We start from the raw sequence: 19,143 nt of genomic DNA on the forward strand, positions 1-19,143 counted from the left end.
TGCATCAAAGCCACGTGTGAGAATTGCGTGAACAACTGAAAATCTCAATAGCAGCATAGCTTAAGAAGTCTGTCATCCCTTTTTTGCCAGTTTCCAATATCATCCTTCCATTTTCATGCATCTTCTTTCAATATATCTGGGGTTTTAATTCCCAAAACCACGATATAATAATGAGAAGCAAATTTTGAACATCTGGTGTTCTTTACTATCTTCACTTGTTTGCAGCGCAACACCAGAAACACAGGACAGGGAAGGAGCAAAAGAGAAAGAAAAGACAACGCCGACTCTGAAAAAGACGGCACTGACATCATGACACGCACATGTCGTGATGTAAGCTGCCCAAAGAGTGGCCTCCCGTGAGAATAGTGAAGAATTGGGAATAGGATCTACCAGTAAGGGCTTTGTGTGCAATTCACAAACAGTGAAAAAGATCCACCAGGGGTGAACCACAGGTACATGGTGCACTCTGGTTGAGAGAGAGCAGAGTAAAACAGATGTGCCAGACAGGAGATAATAAATGGTTTTGCCTGGAGCTGGTGCCAGACCGAGCTCTGATTAAGCGTAAGGGAGTATTGAGCGCCAGGCCAATCTGATCCCATTCCTGTGATGGGGTGCAATGTGATGACAGGTGCGAATTCCATTTTCTTTTTTTTTCCATGGGTTTAGGGAAATAATTTTTCAGGGATCAGATGGAAATACCTCCGACATACATAATAACATGCTTATTCTTGGGCGTAGTCATGCCTAGCCACCAGATGGGGAGAAAAAGGAATGTTTCCCAAAATGTGCGATAAAGTGTTTGGTGCTACGCCTTGACGGAAGTATTGATAGGTGCTTTGGAAACCGGTACGCCATTTCTGTAATCGTAAAATATGCAACTGCATGTGCCACTGCTAGGGATAGCGTGACACTCCCAGCCATTTCGGGGTAAGCCGTTTTAATCTACATGAAAATGTTAATGAGCCCAATCTCCATCACAGCAGTAGCTGTGGCCATTCCTTCAACTAGGCCTACTGCAGCACCAACTAAATGTCTGCATGAATTTAGCACCAGTATCGTACATAATAATGAGCACATGCCTTGGGTTCACTTCGATGGTGTTGTGAATTCATCTTGCGTGACAATGGTTTAAGTTGCACGCCTGCCTTAACCATTACTGCAATAGGACAATAGGAGACCATGATTTATTGTCACGCATGGTGTTGCTTAGCTCAGTCCTCAGTGTTCGAAGCAGGTTCCGCCTTGTGAGTGCCTGAGAGAGGCACAAGAGTTGATTTCTGCTCTGTGTTTCTATAATTCTCTAGCCTGTATTATACAGGAAGCGGATAGTGCTGGTGTGCGTCAGCGGCCTCGGTGCACTCTCAACCGCCTGCCTGGTAAGACTGATAGCTCATTCTATCAGCGCCTTGTCGTACTCCCTCCTCACACTGCGACATGTCCTCCACTTGGAGGACATGATGACGGAACAAGATGATACGAAGCCCAAAACCGCAATGTTTGCAAGCCACAACCCGAGCAAACAATTCAACGGTGAGGCCAGAAAATCTACCTGACTAGGCCTGGAGCAACACGCCAGAGGCCAGAGAGCATATTCTTGGCTGGATAAATAGATAGATGTGGCTGTGCCCTTTAGATCGGGCGGCGGCAAACGTCACCTAGCCGTAATGCTTAGTGAACTAACCACTAGATTTTTTTTTCCCCCTTTAAATAGTAAAGTTGGACGGGTACTTTGAACTGAAGGGTTTAATTTTCAATCGTGCCTTGACTTTAGCCACCAATCAGATATATATATAACCTCCTTCTAGTTAAGTCTACCCGCTTAAAGTCTATTTTGCCCTCCCTGTCCCTAAACACCAGTGCTTTGAAAAACTCTGCGCCATCATCTTAAACTATAAGGTGAAGCCCTTTACAGAGCATTGTCAAGTGTTCGGCAGTTTCTTCTTCCTCTTCACATGCACTGCATACTGTGTCTACCTCTTCGTATTTGGACCGATATGTCTTGGTTCGCAATACTCCCGTCCTGGCCTCAAACAATAGAGAACTACCCTGAGTATTATCATAGATCCTTTCTTTGGCAATTTCCTGCTTAAAAGTTCGATAGATCTCTAGTGCGGACTTCTTAATCATGCCAATTCTCCACAAGTCAGTCTCCGTTTCCTGCAGTTCCTTTTTAACCGATAGTTCTTTCTGGTTTGGCCACCTGCTGTTTTCTAAGTATTTACCAGTCAATTTCCTGGTTCGCTTCCTCCATTTTGTATCGACATTCTTCATGTACAAGTAGCTGAAAACCTTCATAGCCCAACGCTCCTCCCCCATTCCTCTCAATCGCTTCTCAAATTTTATCTTGCTGTTAGCTTCCCTGCCATCAAATGATGTCCATCCCATATCACCTTGTACTCCCTGGTTTGGTGTATTCCCGTGAGCTCCTAAAGCAAGCCTACATATTTCACGTTGCCTAATTTCTAATCTTGCTTGAACTTCTGACCTCATGCACAAGACCGCGTTGCCGAACTTCAGCCCAGGAACCATGACCCCTTTCCATATTCCTCTCACAACATTATACCTATTGTAATTCCACAGTGCCCTATTTTTCATCACTGCTGCATTCCTGTTATCTTTAGTCGTCATGCATATTTCGTGTCCCCTCAGGTACTCGGTCCCATTGCTTATCCATATGCCCAGTTATTTGTATTTATCTGTTATCTCTAGCGTGTTTCCTGTATTCTAAGCTCATTACCTTTGTTATCATTAAAAATCATGACTACTGATATTTCCTAACTGAATCTAAAATCTAACCTATCTCCCTCATTACCGCAGATGTCCATCAACCTCTGCAAATCTTTCTTGTTGTCGGCCATTAGCACTATATCATCTGCGTAGATTAATGCTGGTAGTGCCTGATCAATAAGTTTTTCTTGTTTGACTAAAGAGAGGTTGAAGCCAAGTCCACTTGCCTCTAATTTGGCCTCTAATCCTTGTAGGTACATCATGAATAAGAAGGGTGACAGTGGGCACGCCTGCCTAAGTCCACGTTTCACCACTGTGGGCTTAGATACCTGTTTTTCCCACTTTTTAACTACCTTGTTAGTTTTATAGATTTCCTTTAAACGATTAGTGACTCCATCTTTTACACCCAGTGTGTCTAGTATTCCCCACAAGTCCTCTTGAACCTCGCTATCGTACGCTCCCTTGAATTTCTGCAGGCCGGTAGGAAGCTTCACAGCGCAGCACCTGATCTTGTGAAACGGCGCAGCCATGCAGGCAGGGCATTCAATCCCCTCCCTATTTTTTGTATACTACTGTCCTTGTGTACATCGTAGAACACATAACAGTAATGATAGCAAACAGATCATTGATTCGGGTAGGCTTGGTGTTTTTATTTAATATGAAACAACGAGGAAGCTGCTGAAGCCCGTGCCCGTATACAGCTGCTTTATATGGAGATGAAACTTTAACGAAAAAAAAATGTAATGATAAACAGTAGGCTCATAACAAACATTTCTCTGAGGGTGCATGGAATATATGTCCCATGCAAGGCTATGCATTGCAGTCCTTACTGCATTAATTATGTAAACGTACTGCAGGGTATGCAAGTGTATGCAGACATACGCTGACGAAATGACATTTTTTGCTACATACAAACGTGCACCGCACCAAATTAGACGCACGTGTTTGTATAGTCAGGGAACACTCGTGAATATTGATGAAATCAAACAGCTGGCTTACAGTATAAAACTAACACAATTGCGAACAATAAAATGCGACGCTGTTTAAAGAGGCGGACCCAGGTTACGAGGAGAATTATCAGTATGGCATACACACCACGTGTCAAGCTTTTGCAACATCTAAAGAGACTAAATATGGAAAGTTGCCTTTGTAAGTTAACATGACAGTACCAAATGGAGAAGCCACACGAGAGAACAATTCATCGTGGGCTAAAGAATGTGTTTTAAATATTATACACAGCTTTGCAAGATAATATCGACGAGTTTTCGTCTAGGTGTGGGAGGTGTAGGCCTGATAAAATGCGATGTTGCTTCAGAGCCTTCCTTTCGTAATATTGCAATTTTATTCAACTCTTTCAAACGCGGCACCGTAAATTTCTACTGGGTGCTCGAACACGGCAAGCAGGTCGCGGGGCAAAATCTTTGTAACATTTTATTACCGAAACAGCGATACTAGCAATGCTTGAGCTGCACTTGCTGTTTTCTAAACTGTAACCTCCTCAATCTCATCACTGTGATCAGGAAACAGAGAGGAAAAGTACAGCAGTAGTACGTAGAGAAATATTCAATTTCAAGCCCTTTAGCAATATCATCTAAACAAATTGCCTGTTCACTGTTGAATTCTCGATGGAAACAAACAGCTGATCAGGGACGCAAGCTTGGCTTGGCACTGGCTTGGCCGTTCATACAGACCCAAAAGCCGCTGCAGGAAACTTGTTGCGGATCGTATTGAGACAAAATATTTTATACATTTTTGTTTTCTTTGTTTCATTTCTCTGATTGCTCTTGTGATGGCGTGGACCGCGCTTCGTGATCTCATGTACCGGCGCACTGTTCTTAAGTTTAGTATGGCGCACGATAATACATGATTGCGTGCTTTAATTTAAAAATGTTCGCGAGTATGGCAGCAACACTGCAATGTCGGGAAGAGGATAGTAGTAGAACCAGTAGCAGCTGCATGCCCGGGTGGAGCGACTGATGCCCAGATTGAGGAATGTCAACCCGATGCCTTTTGTGTTGGCCGTTCTGGCAGTTCCGCCGGCTTTATAGAAAGAGACGACCCCGTCGCTTGTCCTCTTCTCTTTTCCTTCGGGCATCAGCGACAACATTGACGGACGACGTGTTCGACTTCACCGTGCACGTGAGTATAGGTTGGTTTTTCATTCGAGTGAATTCTTGTTCAGATTTGCAACTTGTCGACTTCATCCTGATCACCTGTCACCGGCAAGTCACATACGTGTGATATTTAGGTGAAATAAATTATAATGCACATTTTCTGCTCCATTTGCGTGACTTAGCTACACCAGGACATGAGGTAAACCTTTGTCGCCTAGCCACTAGCAGGCAAGATCGATCACTCGCATCCTTCAGTTCACGAATCAACGCGCCTGCCTTAAAATTAGTAAGCTGCTCGCAAAAAAATCTTACCGAGGCAATTTTGTTTTCTGTGAACAATGCACCGTAGATTTGTCTTGAATAACAAAAAAAAAGACTTGAAAAATAAATGTCGCGACCTTTTAGAAAACGCCGTGTCTAAGAGCTAGACGCGGCATTTTGTAAAAGGCTCATTAAATTCAGTATTTTTTCGTAGTTTCTGCTTGAAATTATTATTGTCTATGAATTTCATGGCCCGATCTTTGACTTTGGCTGAAAATCTCGGCGGCAAAAACTTTGTTCAGTGTCCCTTTAAGGGCAGGTGTAGATGCCATCATTTCAGTCGCAAATCTTTTTGCTAGTCGGTCGGCTGGTTAACAATAAGGGTACTAACTAGAGTTCCAGATTTCATCAGCAACATATCATCATGGCTTCATCAGATGCTGCATTATATACATTCTATCCTCGTTTTTAAATAGGTGTACCGTATGGTCCACTGTTACAGGAAACAAGCGAGCTCATGGACAGTGAGCCATGTGGTGCTAACTGGCAGTGAGGCTTGTAAATGGGACGCATGCGCATAGAATCGGGGTGCGCCCAGTTTTGTCTGCCATTTCTCCGTCTGTACGCATGACAGCATTGGAAAGCGCATCCGTATTTTAGCTGCGCAATTTATCTAGCCCAGTGCCTCCTGCTTCAGGGATTTCCTGTGAGCACAAAAAATGCATGATTTTAATTGTTGCTGCAGTGTTTTGCAAGTTGTCACTGTAAAGCACATCATATTTTTTGCATAATGCTCGCTGCAACTAGCAAGTTTCGATGACTCAAAATGCTGTTCAGGTCTGATGTAGCAAACATTTTAAGCTCGTCCTCGTGACCATGAAATCTTGGTTTATTAAATAATGGAAGGCAGAGTTGGTATCAGTTGATTTACAGTGTGAAAATGAAAAGTGCGAAGGACCGTGCCTCGCAAGTAAGCCCCGAGAGCATGAGCAGAGAAGTAGCAGATGAGGATGCTCATGCGCTGCATTTCCAAATCTCACCAGCACTAATGCTTGACGGACTGCTGGCCACGCACTAGCGTGTTCTTTCTGAAACAGGACTTTGGCCCTGTAAGCAAGTTCTTGAAGGGCATAAGTAAAACGTAGAATGGGCCCCCTAAATGCACCCATCCTTAAATCATTGGGCTTATGAATTAGTGCCCTTTTCAAAATACAACTATTCTGAGCAATAAATTGTGACAGAACAGTGCACGAAGTTTAAAAATGGGAAAAAAGTATTTAAATGTCCCCTTTATACATAGTGTTCTTGTGATGTCACTTCTGCCGTTGTCGCCCTCTCCCGCCATGCCCAGGTAACTCCCTGGGTACCTACGGCAGTTCACGTGCTGCAGTGCGGTTTGTTGGGGGCTCGTCATCTGTTGCTGTGAACGATGTGGAAGGATTGTGGTTTTTTGTTGTCTTACTTTAACGAGCTCATTGGATTAGGAAGGCCTCGCTCGTTCACTCGATACAAGACCAGATAATCAAGATGTGCGACACATACACCAGCCACGGCGTACACCGGCTGCCCGCCACAACCTATGAGGGCCTATTATCTTGCTTTCACTACGAATTGCCTGGCCCAAAACCAAGTGAAAGCTCAAAATCTCTCGAGCCGCAATTTTAAGAGTGGATGTGCGAAGCGCAGCAGCTCCCATCGAAAACTAGTCGTGCAGAGCTAGGCAAGTTTACAAGAGATATAATATTATGAATATATTGTCACGGCTTACGCCACCAAAGTAGCAATGCCACCCCCCCCCCCCCCCCCCAAGTGTTTTAAACAATGCTGATGTTGAGCTTGAGCCTCTTTGATTGCAATTTGTGGAAATAGTCGAGGAAAATATTATACAAGGCAGATAGCGACTTTGCGTGGTGTGTGCCGCGGTAATGCCAGTCATCACTTTATTTTTCGCGTATGCTTCAACTCACTTTTCACTTTGTATTTTGCTTTTGTTGTACGCTAATGTACAGTTGAGTCACTGAACATGATAGAGACCGTGTATAGAATTAATTGACTAATTAAAAAAAATCCTGATGCCCAACTTGAACCGATCGTTTATACTTCAAAGTGAACAAATATTGTTTCCCATTCTTTATAGTTTGTTTCAATGCAATACCAAATCTCCACGATCGCCATCACGATTTTAACCGCCTTCCTCGCCATCATCATTTTAACTGCGGACAAGTTGGTATGTACAGTATTTTGGTAAGCTATATCTGTTTGCAGGTAAATACTTGGCTATGGCACTTACCCGTAATAAAGTGTCACCTGAAGATGCAAATATTGCAAAGTTTCTTCAAATAGCTTTTGTTAATCTGCACCAGCCAAATACGCTGGTACTTTTAGGAAAATCGGAATGTGCGTTCTCAATTTTAGGTTATAACTTTCAGCGAAGAAACACCCTAAGCTCTGCTCCCTCTGCGTGGACTACTAAATCAACTTGCCTCACTAGCAGCTCATAATTTCTCAAACTTGCATCGTGAGGCAAAGCTAAACGGGTGCAAGCACTAGGAGACAACATGGCAGTTGTAGGCGATAGATTCGGTTGGTGCCCGGGCATGTTGGTGGCGCATTTCGGAAGTAACGAAAAGGCGCTGCGAGATCCACGTGCACACTTTGTATAGTTGCTGTATTGGACAGCAAACTTTTTTTCTTATCTGGGCAGTTTTACCAAAGGAAGCTTCATCATATGGCGTGATAAATGAAGCGAATCCACAGGTTGAACCACATCATAGCCTCGCTGTGCTTTTGTACTTTTTTTAGCTCGCAAAATTTATTTGCTGACACTAGATGACAACTAGTGATATAAGTGACAACTTGCCAGTAGTAAGGCAGCACTCGTTTCTTTACCATATGATCATCTCCGGTGTGCTGCTGCCTCAATATTTCAAATTCTAAGCATTTACACTATTGTATGCTAACTTTTCCTTCAAAGTGAGACAAGCCACATGTGTATCGTAGATTAAGAAGCATGCCAGTTTCACGTACTTGCAAGGTAAAGATCAGAAATGCACAGTTGATCAAAAATACTAGTTTAATGGTGCATCTACATAGCAGAGCACCTGTGGCACCTCGGGAACAAGATAATGCCACATATGTTACAACAGATAATTAAAAAAAGACAAGGGACGTGCCGTGAACAAATAGAAACAAAAATAAAATGGCACGTGGCAGCGAGCGAAGGCGGCAAGGGGAAGGGAGCTTGTGGGACTGCAGCGGATGAACGTAGGGTGTGTGTTTAATATGTGGAAGAAAAAAAAAATTCAAAATTTTGGCGACTGAAATGAGGGTGACTTAGTGAGTGCGCTCATGACGAGAGTAAACACGGTTATTATTTTTTTTCGAATCTCTTTTGAAAGCCACGAAAAATCTGTATGTGGTGCAGCCTAACAGAAGGTCCGTGAAGCCAAATTATGAATTCGTCGTTGTACAAAGGCCTATTTTTTTTTTTTTTTTCATGCGCACCATCCTCGCCGCGGTGGTCTAGTGGCTAAGTACTTGGCTGCTGACCCGCAGGGCGCGGGTTTGAATCCCGGCTGCGGCGGCTGCATTTCCGATGGAGGCGGAAATGTTGTAGGCCCGTGTGCTCGGATTTAGGTGCACGTTAAAGAACCCCAGGTGGTCTAAATTTCCGGAGCCCTCCACTACGGCGTCTCTCATAATCATATAGTGGTTTTGGGACGTTAAACCCCACATATCAATCAATCAATCATGCACACCATAAATAGTGCTCAAAATTTAATTGCATATGTTGTTTTCATCCTGGCTGTATTCCGTGCTGTTTATGATGTAAAAAAAAAAGTAGCGCGCTGAAGTGATGCTGCTTTTGGGCAACAGTTGAAAATGGCGGGGTGCATGAATGCGGAATACTGCCGCTTACACTCAAATCACTGTTGTGGTCACCTCCCACTGTTTGCAGCATGTATTGTGTATACACAGCTGCATATTTCCTAGCTAGAAAAATTTGATTTTAGGTGTTTCACGCCATTTTCTATGTAACTATTCCACAATTACACACACTGATCAGCAGGCTTTCAATTGCGCTGAAGGACACAGGTGCCATAAAATTCATAGTCAATTCTTTCAAGAAACCGTATGTAAAGGCTGAAGCTTCATGCGTACATACACACACACACACACACCATATTGTTTTTTGTACCTTATGAAAGCTGCGAAGGTCTCATGTGCCTCCAAGCGTAACCTGTCTTGTTTATTCTCCATCACCGCAAACGTTTTGTGAGTTTCAAATAAAACTACTTTGCGCATGGCCACGTTTGGGTAATTTTTTGTGTAGGTGTTATTTGAGCAGCCTACAGTGTTTACTTTATAAGCCTGTATGTATATGTTGCATTATAAGGATGCAGATTGTGTGTGGCTGTACAATATAGATGAAGTGTAAAAATTAAGTGTGTCTATTGTAGTGTTCTTGCAACCAATCTTACCCCCGTATGCTAGAACGTCCCTTTACTCAACGCTTCACCTTCACTTGAGATGGCTGATGGGAGCGCCGTCTCTGTAGCTAAGCAGAGAAAGTCGCTGCATGTCAGCAATAATCTGCTGTGATTCTCGAGTAGCGCAGCGTCGCTTTCAAACGAGCAGCGGCACAGTGCTCAACTCTGTCAAGTGAAGGGTGAAAGTCGAGTCGGGGAGCGTTTATGAATATGGGGTTTAGTTTTGTTGTCTTGTTAACCTGCCTATAACACTGTATTGATGCTACTTTGCTCTAGCTGTACAGTGCTCTCCAAGGCACAAGGAGGCACCGCAGGGGGAAGGCTCGGAGCAAACCATGCGTGAGTTTCCTTTCATTGTTACACTATGCACGTATTAAGTGATAGACTTTAATGTATGCTATTTGTATTGTGCAAGTTTTTGGGGACATACAACTTCCAACACTTATATGTTCTGACGAAAATCACGCAAGAATGAGAGAAGCTTGTGCAAAAATTATGCAAGAGTGTAAGAAGCTTTTGCAGAAGTCTGTGAAATGAAGTTTTGAAAATTTGTGACAATGTGTCATTGTACAGTGGTCAACAGTCTTGCTCAGCATGCTTGACTGCAGGGCTCCCGGCTGCACAGGCGCATCTACGGAGTGCCTGATGCATGATGGGCCAAATGTCAGCCTGCATACTGGTGCCTCTTATCCCCGTTTGTCTGTTACATCAGTGTCGCTTGTAAAGGGGATCAATTGTGCTACCTTTTTTTTTTTGAATGTAATGAGTTCTTTTTCCAGATTATTGTTGTTTTAAGGTAGAGCCTCACATTTCAGTCAAATACTGAAGATTCTATTTTTCCTTCTAGATGCTATGAAGTCACTCCTTGTGTTACTATAGAGTGAACACTGTTATGAGAAAAGCTACTTTATGGAATTAACTCACTCTATATTGACTTAACACACAGAATTGGTGAAAACTACACTCCATTCCAGCTGCATTAGGAATAATATTCATTTGCATACTTCTGTTTCTTTTGTTTGTTTGTTGGCTGGAGGTTTGGAGTATAGGGAGGCCAGAGGGCACTGTGTAGTCTATCTTCATCTTCCCAATTTTGTGAACATCAATTGATAGGCGTATGGAAAGCAGCCAGCATGCTGAAACAGCGGTGCAAGCATGCAAGATGTTCACCATTGCATGCGGTCAGTTGCTGTGAGCAACCTACTCCATACAATTAACTGCGAGTGGTGAACTAACGCTGCACTATGTGTGCCTCCTGGAAAGCTGCAATGGTAAAGTGCCACAATCGTATAGTAACATGGATAAAATCGCAATTTGTTTGTTGAATAATTTTGCAACAAAATCAATGGAGTTTTGGATAAATTTGTGTATCTGCCTGGTTCATCAAATCTACAGAGTCAAATGCGGTATATACTCGTGTATTATGTGTACTTTTTTTGTCGATCCGGTTATGTGCGAAGCTAGTAGGAATCGCTGGCCTAAAAGCCCAACTGGGAATATATGTTGCAGGCGCTGTCACAGCTGTCTCAAAGCGGATTGTCATTTGTTTGCTAAGCCTGTTCAAATGCCCCCATTTTCTTGAAGTTCTTCCGAACATTGCTCACAAAAACCAGTTCTCACGACAGGGTTATACCAGAGAACATAAGTACTCTCCTATAATTGTCGGGAACCCAACGCAAAGTAAGATGCAGACAAGGAAGCGCGATGCCAACACAGTGCTGTGTGTGTCGCCCTTCATGTGTGTGTGTGCCCATTCCTTGTCCCAGTCTTCAATTGCGTTGTGTTCCCTCCGATATCTAACCAACACACCCAAGCTTCTATGCTAAGTCTTATTCAACGCACTCTTCTGCTGGCTCCCATACTGAATATTGCATGTCGAAGAACTCCACGCTGATGTGCTTAGTGGTAGCACGGTTTCGGTTTTCTTCGGTAAGCTTTATAACAGCAATCTGCCTCGTATATAATTATTGTAGCCTATCACAAGGAACGGTAAAAACGCAATGGCCAGATGGCGAAACCGGAAAAAAAAAAAAAGAAAATGAGTGCGAAAACCTGCCTCATCTAGTTGATGTGACAGGTCCTTGCACGCGTTCAACATCTGTGCTGTGTCTCGGGAATACATTCTTGCCGTGGAAGAGGTGAGAAGATAGGAGGCAAACCTTTAGGCATTTCGGACTACACATAAACAGGTTTCGGTTTTCAAGTTCGATATTCTAGGGAAAGCATAAAAGTTCATGGAAGAAGGGACCTTGCACTCAGTCCATTTAGTGTAAGACTGCACTCGCCTGCTCGACAAGAGATGTGCCTGACCAGAGCATCATGAAGTCAAATGTGTCTGTGTGTGTGCTGGCAAGGTGGCTCGGGCTTGTTGGGGAGGGCAAAGTATGCGAGCAAAAAGTTTCTTGTAGTAAAGCAGGCTGGCTAATTATACTGGTGAGCAAATTATGTGAGGATGCAAATTGTGCGAGTAAATATGGTATGTACTCTTGTATGTTTCAGCTCTGTTGCTACGGATCGTGCGGATCCAGCTTGGCATCCGGCAGCAACAAAGAGAGGTTCTGCAGGAGGTGCGACAGCTGAAGCACTAGGTACGGCTCTTGTCCGTGCCTCAGCACGCCCAGCCAGCACAGCGCCCTTCTGACCTTCCCCAGCGGCCTGCTGGTACAATTGGAGAAGTGGAGGCAGCAGAGGCAGCTGTGCAGAGTAAAGCTGTGGCTGCGGCTTTGTATATTTCTTGATTTTTAATATGCCTATGTAACATGCAGAAATTTAGTATTGCTTTAAGATACTGTGTTTCGGGAAACAAACTAGTCAGGTTATCTCATGAGCCACTGTACTACAGTCGAATATGAATAATTCGTATTCAAAGAGGCCAGAAAATTTGTTCAAATTAAAAGAAGCTCAAAATAATGAAAGTTACCGTAATTACTTGAATCTAACACACACCTTTTTTCCGGTTAAGAGAGTTCATAAATTGCATGTGCGTTAGAATCGAGTACGAAAAAAAAAATGGATATGGTCATTCTATTGCCATCGCCACTTACAAAATGGCCGCCCCCTACGTGCGTCGGCATGGCGCGTCGGTCATTTCTGCCTATGCGTTTTCCATGCGCGGCACTTCATGCGTGCGCTGAGGAGTTCGTCATCTTGTAGTACATTAGCATCGGTGGCATGGTAGGGCCGACTCCAAAAACTCGACGAGTGCACCACAATGCTGCTTCTAAAAGAAAAGTCGTCGCGTGTGCCGGAACGGACAGAAATCGGGCCGCATCGCGGTCATTCGGAGTTCCCGAAACGTGCGTGCGGGGCTGGCGGAAACAAAAGCAGAATATTGTCGACAGCAAAGATTCGCGCAAAGGCTTCAGTGGACCACAGCAGGGTCGGTTTCCACAAATTGAAGAGCTGCTCGGCGAGTATGTGATTAAGCAGTGAGCGGCACAGCGGCCCGTGACGACAGAACTGCTCCAAGTGCAGGCTATGCAGTTAGCCTTAGAAAAAGGGCTAATGCAGAGCCATTTTAAAGCGAGCAGGTGCTGGCTAACGAACTTTATGAAGAGAAAAGGCTTTTCCCTCCGAAGGCGAACGGGCATATGCCGGAAGTTGCCGGAGGAGTACGAAGAAAAGCTTCACAGTCTTCAGAGGTTCCTCCTAAACTTGCGGCACAACAACGGCTACCTGCTTTGGCAAATCGGGAATGCCGATCACACGCCTCTTTACTTCGACATGCCTGGCACCACAACCGTCTAGGAGAAGGGGGCGAAGCAAGTTCGTGTACTGACATCGGGCCACGGTAAAACTAGAGTGACAGCAATGCTCCGTTGCACGTCAGATAGGCATAAGCTTCCCCCGTTCTTCATATTTAAAGGGAAGACGCTCTCAAAAAGAGTCCTTTTCCCGAGTGGTGTGATCAAGCGGGCCAACGAGAAAAAGGGGTGCGCGTTGCAACCGATGTCTTAGGTTTTTTTTTTTTTTTTTTTGTTTGTCGTGGAAATCGGGCGCGCGTTACAATCGAGGGCGCGGTAGAATCGAGTAAATACGGTAAACGAGCGGAGGGCTCACCATGCAGTGATGCATGTGCATGGAGAAGTTTTATTCACAAATTGCAGGACATCCGTCATTAATTAAAGTAGTCAATACATGTCTGTACACGTTGGCCTTGCAACGAGTCAACAAGTTTTGCGTGCAGTTTGCAAAGCATTTGTACTTCGGCTTCAGTATTCTCCTGGCAAAAAAAGTTGCGCGCGGCAATGTCCAGTACTGACACTCTTCGAAGACAACTGTGTTTTCACTGTTACCATCTGCGCTGCAGCCGGAGCGTGGCCAGCACATGATGAGAAAGGAAGAGCGTCTCCACCTGGAGAAAAGCAGATCGGCATTCATGAGAGAAACACTCCGCGGCAGCTTTTTTTTTTTTCTCTCTTCATGCGCGGTGTTGAAAGGAGAAGAGTCTCTACATAGCAGGAACGAAAAACAGGGAAGCGTGACACCGGCGCGTTGCAGATCGGCATGAGAGAGAGCCAACTCTCTGCGACAGCTTTTTCTCCCCTCTTTCTCTTCGTGCGCAGTGTTAAGAGGAGAAGGGTCTCTACGTGGCAGGGACGGAAAAAGCCGAAGCGTGGCACAGGAATGTCGCAGATTGGCATTTGGCAAACATTCCACCGCAGTCTTTTCTTTCCTTTTCATCATTTTCTTCTTCAAGCACAGCGATGAGGTGTCTGAAGTGCCACCGCAGGGTTGGGCGGGGTGCTGAGAGCATTTTCGGAGCGCGGTATAGCTTTGATAGGACCACAGCGTCAGTTCGAATTAAGTGTGTTGAAATTAATGAGATTCGACTGTATTTACTATAGTCTGTGAAGTCCGAGTGAACTGTCCTAAGCTAGCAGACGATGTAGGCGGCATCGTGTGTTTGATGGGCAGTGACTAGCAATAGCCTGCTTAAAACAGACATTCAGTAATTTTGTTCATTTATCACCCTATTTCGTGTCCGCTGCGGCTCTCTCTACTTTGAGCTACAGTTCACCCTGCCTTGTGTTAGCCGATTTCTTACTTTTTTAAAAATCTAACATGCACCCAATTTCGCAGGGTTAAGAAAAATGCACCTTTGTTTATTGTGATGAGATTTCTATAGCGACATGCCTCTTTGTTGGCGATCACAGAAAAATATAAACAGCAAATGGTGTGACCATCTAGTGCGACCTTTATTTTTCTATCAGTTTCATCTATGACCAAGATTTGGTCGCTCTAAGGTTGCCTCTTAGTACGCCTTGATCATGTTCATTTATCTTGTTGTGCTCTGCTTACAATGATTAAAAACATGTCCAAGCTTCTTTTTGACTTCCACATATTTTATCGTTTTTCACCTGCAGAAGCTACTCCTGGTCAACATTCAGGCAAAGACATTGTAACCTCGAAGAAACGTGTATTGGAATTTGAGCACTGTACAAAGTAATTATACTACTTCATAGCTAGAATCAATATTTATTAAGGGTTGTAACAGTGTTGTATTTGATTTCATAACAGCGAAACTGCATATCAGAGAAGGACTCTAAAAGGTTCTCACACTGAGTGTGAGAGGGCTGATGTGGAAACCATTTTAGGTCAAGTGAGTTGAAGTTAGCGTAAAAAAACAATGAAATGTTGTGATGCCCAAAAATTCAAGTTGTTGTTTTCAGTGTCCTCTTCTTGCAGATTTTTATCATGAAAACATTTCGATGTGCTGTTGCGTTTACCCCATCTATGCTTCTTGCATTTTTTTACAGCGCAAGCACCTCCTGCAGATTGGGGGACGTGGCCTCCGAGAAATTGCTGTGAATGCCATGAAGGCTGTATTGGCACATGACGTGCAAGTGCTGTACAGCCTTCATGGCAGAAAAGGGAAAAGGGCCTTTGTGAACCTGAGGCTCTGTAGATTAGTGACAGGTTAGACTTGTTCATTGTTTTATGTGTGTGTACCCTTGTGTATTCTCTGTACTGCAGTGCTTCATGTGTACTATGGTATTTCTGTTCTTGTATGCAGATGTCATCTGCCAAAAAGCAGGGTGCGACCAGGCGGAGGCCCTCAACTTTATTAAGAGGTGGCTGCCAGGGTCTGGTGATCGCTGTGGGGGCAGGAAGCGGCGCTTCAGAGAAGCATTTGTTGTGGAGCAGCCCGATGATCCCCACTCTCAGAGTGCAGATTATCGGCTGCTCGCGGCAGCTGGCTTCCTGCCCAGCCACAGCAGCCAGGGCCTTGACAGCACCACTGCCACTGTGCCCCCAACGCAACCTGACCTGCAGTAGAGCGGGCCTTTTTTAGTTGTGTATATATATTTTTCAATGTATACATTTTTTGTTGTACCAAATAAATAAAAAAAACAAAGAATAAATGGTCTGCAGACTGTCGGTGGTGCACTGTTCGGCTAGCTTATGCTGATTCGGAAGCACCATCACCATGTTTTAGTTACAAAAAAAGGCTCTAAACTGTATGAATATTCTCGATTATCATGTGGGGGACATATGTGGGGATTGCAAGTGGGGGACATACGCTTTCAGCATTTACTTCCTAACGACTTTTTTCGATCTGCTGTACCAAATACCAGTACCAAATAAAGCACTCGCTATTGCAAAAGATGGATTGGTAAAAAAATAAACTACACTTCTAGTGTTAGCAAAGGGAATGAGGTATAAAAGATGGAATAGATCGAATAACTGCTTTCAGTTCTCGGCATTCAATTTTCTGTTGCCCCAAGTATACAGGGCTGCAAAGCTACAAGAGCGGGTCATCGAGGCATATTGTTTAAATCTTCCGGTAAGTGTTTAAATCTTCCGGTAAGAAAAATTCCCTACTAATAATGGTTACATAATGGCAAGCCAATCAGTAGCCAATATTCGTCGTGCAGGAAACATCGGTGTAATAACGGCATTTGATTGGCTGCAATGTGGCCCTGGATTGGTCCAATGTCGGTCGTACATCCGTAGCCAATATTCGTCGTGCAGCAAACATCGGCGTAAAAATGGCATGTGATTGGCTGAAATATGGCCCAATGTTGGCCGAACATTGGCAGCTTTGTCGGCAACACGATGGGCCTTCGTCGGCCCAATGTTGGTTGCATACTGGCTAAAACATCGGCAAAACGTCGGCCCATCATTGGCTTGAACGTCGGCCCGACATTGGAAGAAGTTGCACTTCCGACGTCGGTGCCGATGTTAGCCGATGTTGGTGTTAGCGATGTTGGTTGGGAGGAGGGGTGTGCAGCAAAGTGGTGTCCGCTAAAGACATGAAAAAAGGAAAGAACTTGAAAGTTCGAAGCCTGCAGACGGGCACCACGTCCAGCCACCATAAAGGGTTGCCGACGATAGCGGCTTACGCCTGTTCCCGAAAAACTATGAGGGGTACTCATAACATGAAAGCGGCTACAAAATGGGGGAGGAAAGAAGCAGGCGACGTATATAAAATGCCAAGATATCGAAGGTAAGTGATGCTGGATGGGGTAGGAAGAGCACGTGTTTTATGAGGACGGTATCCTCGTAGGTTGCTCGCTCAGAGGAATTGCCTAAAGAATTTAGCGGCATGCTGGCTGAGAAAAATAAGTTGACAATGCAACGAAAATGAGCAACGACAAAAGAAACACAATAAGCAAAAAAAGAAGAAAAAGGAAAGGAAGCGGCGGGGGGGGGGGGGGTAGGTGGGACGTCAAGACTAACAAACGGTTAGAAAAAGGTGGGGGGGGGGGGGGTAGAGTGACGCTGAGAACTAAATCGGTTGGCAATGACCTTAACGATGCCCGGCAGGAGTGGTTTTAGAAGCGGGAAAAGAGGAAAGAAAGCAGTGGTTGAAAAGTTTTACAAAATAAAAACTGCGTAGCTGTATATAGACACAAGCATATCTATATTTAAAAACTGAACAATTGCAAGAGAATAATTATAATACGATATGTCGGCAAGGAAAGATTTGGTGTATTACTGGCTATGCTTATTGGAAGGCTGAACGTATTTTGTATAAGTGAATATTACTGCAATTATGCTATGGCTTTCAGCGATTTTGAATTGTCACGTGCTACATTCATTCCTGATGGGTGTAGCGAGTTAAATTTGTGTATTAAATATGATTCCATGTATTTCGTTGGGACCGGAAGTACCACATCTCGGAATTGTGCTTGAAATATACCCTAATGTTCGTAAAAAGGGAGTGAGGTTGCATTGCTGGCTATGTACTTTTTACACATTGTACATATACTGATGCGACAAAAGGATCACATCGTTCATTCTACTTGAACCTCATTGACTTCAGTTGATTTATGTACAACTGTCCAGAGCTACCAATCACGTGAACACAAGCGCTACGTATGAGCTTGCCGCTACTAATGTTGCTAATAACCATGTTGCTGTTGGCATGGTTACGAAACATTTAGCAACTGGTTATACAAAACGTGTGCAACGATTCAACGTAGTTATTTCCGCACTAGCTTTGTAGAAATTTTAGCGTCATTTCGTAATGTTTTGGCCAATAAAACATTACAAAACACCCACCTTCTTACGCATGCGGCACAAAACATAGATTGCCAAACAACGTGAGATCGGCCAGTTTTTCTTTTTCTGGCCATGAGAAAAAATAATAGTGGACCGTTCTTGCGAATTTGCTTCGCCAGGCAAAGTGAAACGAAAACAAGGGCCAGAAAATCAAGCAGTCATTTATTACCGCTGGCAAATACGGCAAGCCACATTCATGAGTCTTCAGGCGAAAATACTTAGAGGCTTTCGAAAATTTAGAGTAGAAAACACCTCGAAAACAGTTTGTTATACGGATGCTTTTGACATGCAACCAGTCCACTGGGTTTCAAAAAGAGAGGGGAGCCCCGCTCTTGCTTTATTAATAATGCGATTGGCTTGCTTCAACTAATAACCAGCAATGGTGTTGTTCATTTTGAGCAAAAAATCATTACCATATATGTGCCTGAAACATTGATATTGATGCAAATATTCATAACAAAAAATTTAGCTGCTATGCAATTCAAATGAATTTAAGAACAGTTGGTATAAGTGAATTGAATGCAGGCAGTTTGCGTAGCAAGCAGGTGTTTCATCAGTGAGCAGCTTGAAACGGCTTTGAAAATAAAAACGCTATACGAATTTCATGTAGCAAAAGGACTGTCTTTAGCACGTGTAATATGGCGTTTGATTGTTGCAGAACCACAACAACCTTTATTTATGATTACAGATGTACCAAAGAAAGCAACAAGGGTCTATTGCGCGTGGTTATGCTAACGTGAGTGCACAACAATAATGGTGAGTTGCGGTGGAGTGTGCGTTTATACACGCGCCGGTGAAGGTGCCATCTTTATTGCATATATATATATATATATATATATATATATATATATATATATATATATATATATATATATATATATATATATATATATATATATATATATATATATATATATGGGATAAGGTATGGGATATGGCACAACGGGATCGTTGTCAACAAGGATAAATATATTTATTTCCCAACAGTTTCGGGAGGGGTCCTCCCTTCATCAGGGGATGAGTTATCCCCTGATGAAGCGAGG

General features: G+C 43.7%; 1 protein-coding gene across 5 annotated transcripts; it reads left to right on the forward strand.

The window, feature by feature from the left end:
• The first annotated feature begins 4,477 nt into the window (after positions 1-4,477).
• Positions 4,478-15,957, forward strand: LOC142804136 (uncharacterized). 5 transcript variants are annotated; one of them, XM_075890729.1, is made up of 5 exons: positions 4,515-4,876; positions 9,869-9,931; positions 12,092-12,180; positions 15,352-15,511; positions 15,609-15,957. In XM_075890729.1, exons 4-5 carry the CDS (start codon positions 15,409-15,411, stop codon positions 15,869-15,871), a joined length of 366 nt encoding a protein of 121 aa, XP_075746844.1. In that variant the 5' UTR covers positions 4,515-4,876; positions 9,869-9,931; positions 12,092-12,180; positions 15,352-15,408; the 3' UTR covers positions 15,872-15,957. The 5 variants fall into 5 exon arrangements, with proteins under 5 accessions (XP_075746846.1, XP_075746844.1, XP_075746842.1 ...); XM_075890727.1 differs by having other exon boundaries at positions 4,515-4,866; XM_075890730.1 differs by having other exon boundaries at positions 4,515-4,866; positions 9,877-9,931.
• Positions 15,958-19,143: the final 3,186 nt, after the last annotated feature.

Source organism: Rhipicephalus microplus, chromosome 3 (genome assembly GCF_043290135.1).
Source record: "Rhipicephalus microplus isolate Deutch F79 chromosome 3, USDA_Rmic, whole genome shotgun sequence".
NCBI lineage: Eukaryota > Metazoa > Arthropoda > Arachnida > Ixodida > Ixodidae > Rhipicephalus > Rhipicephalus microplus.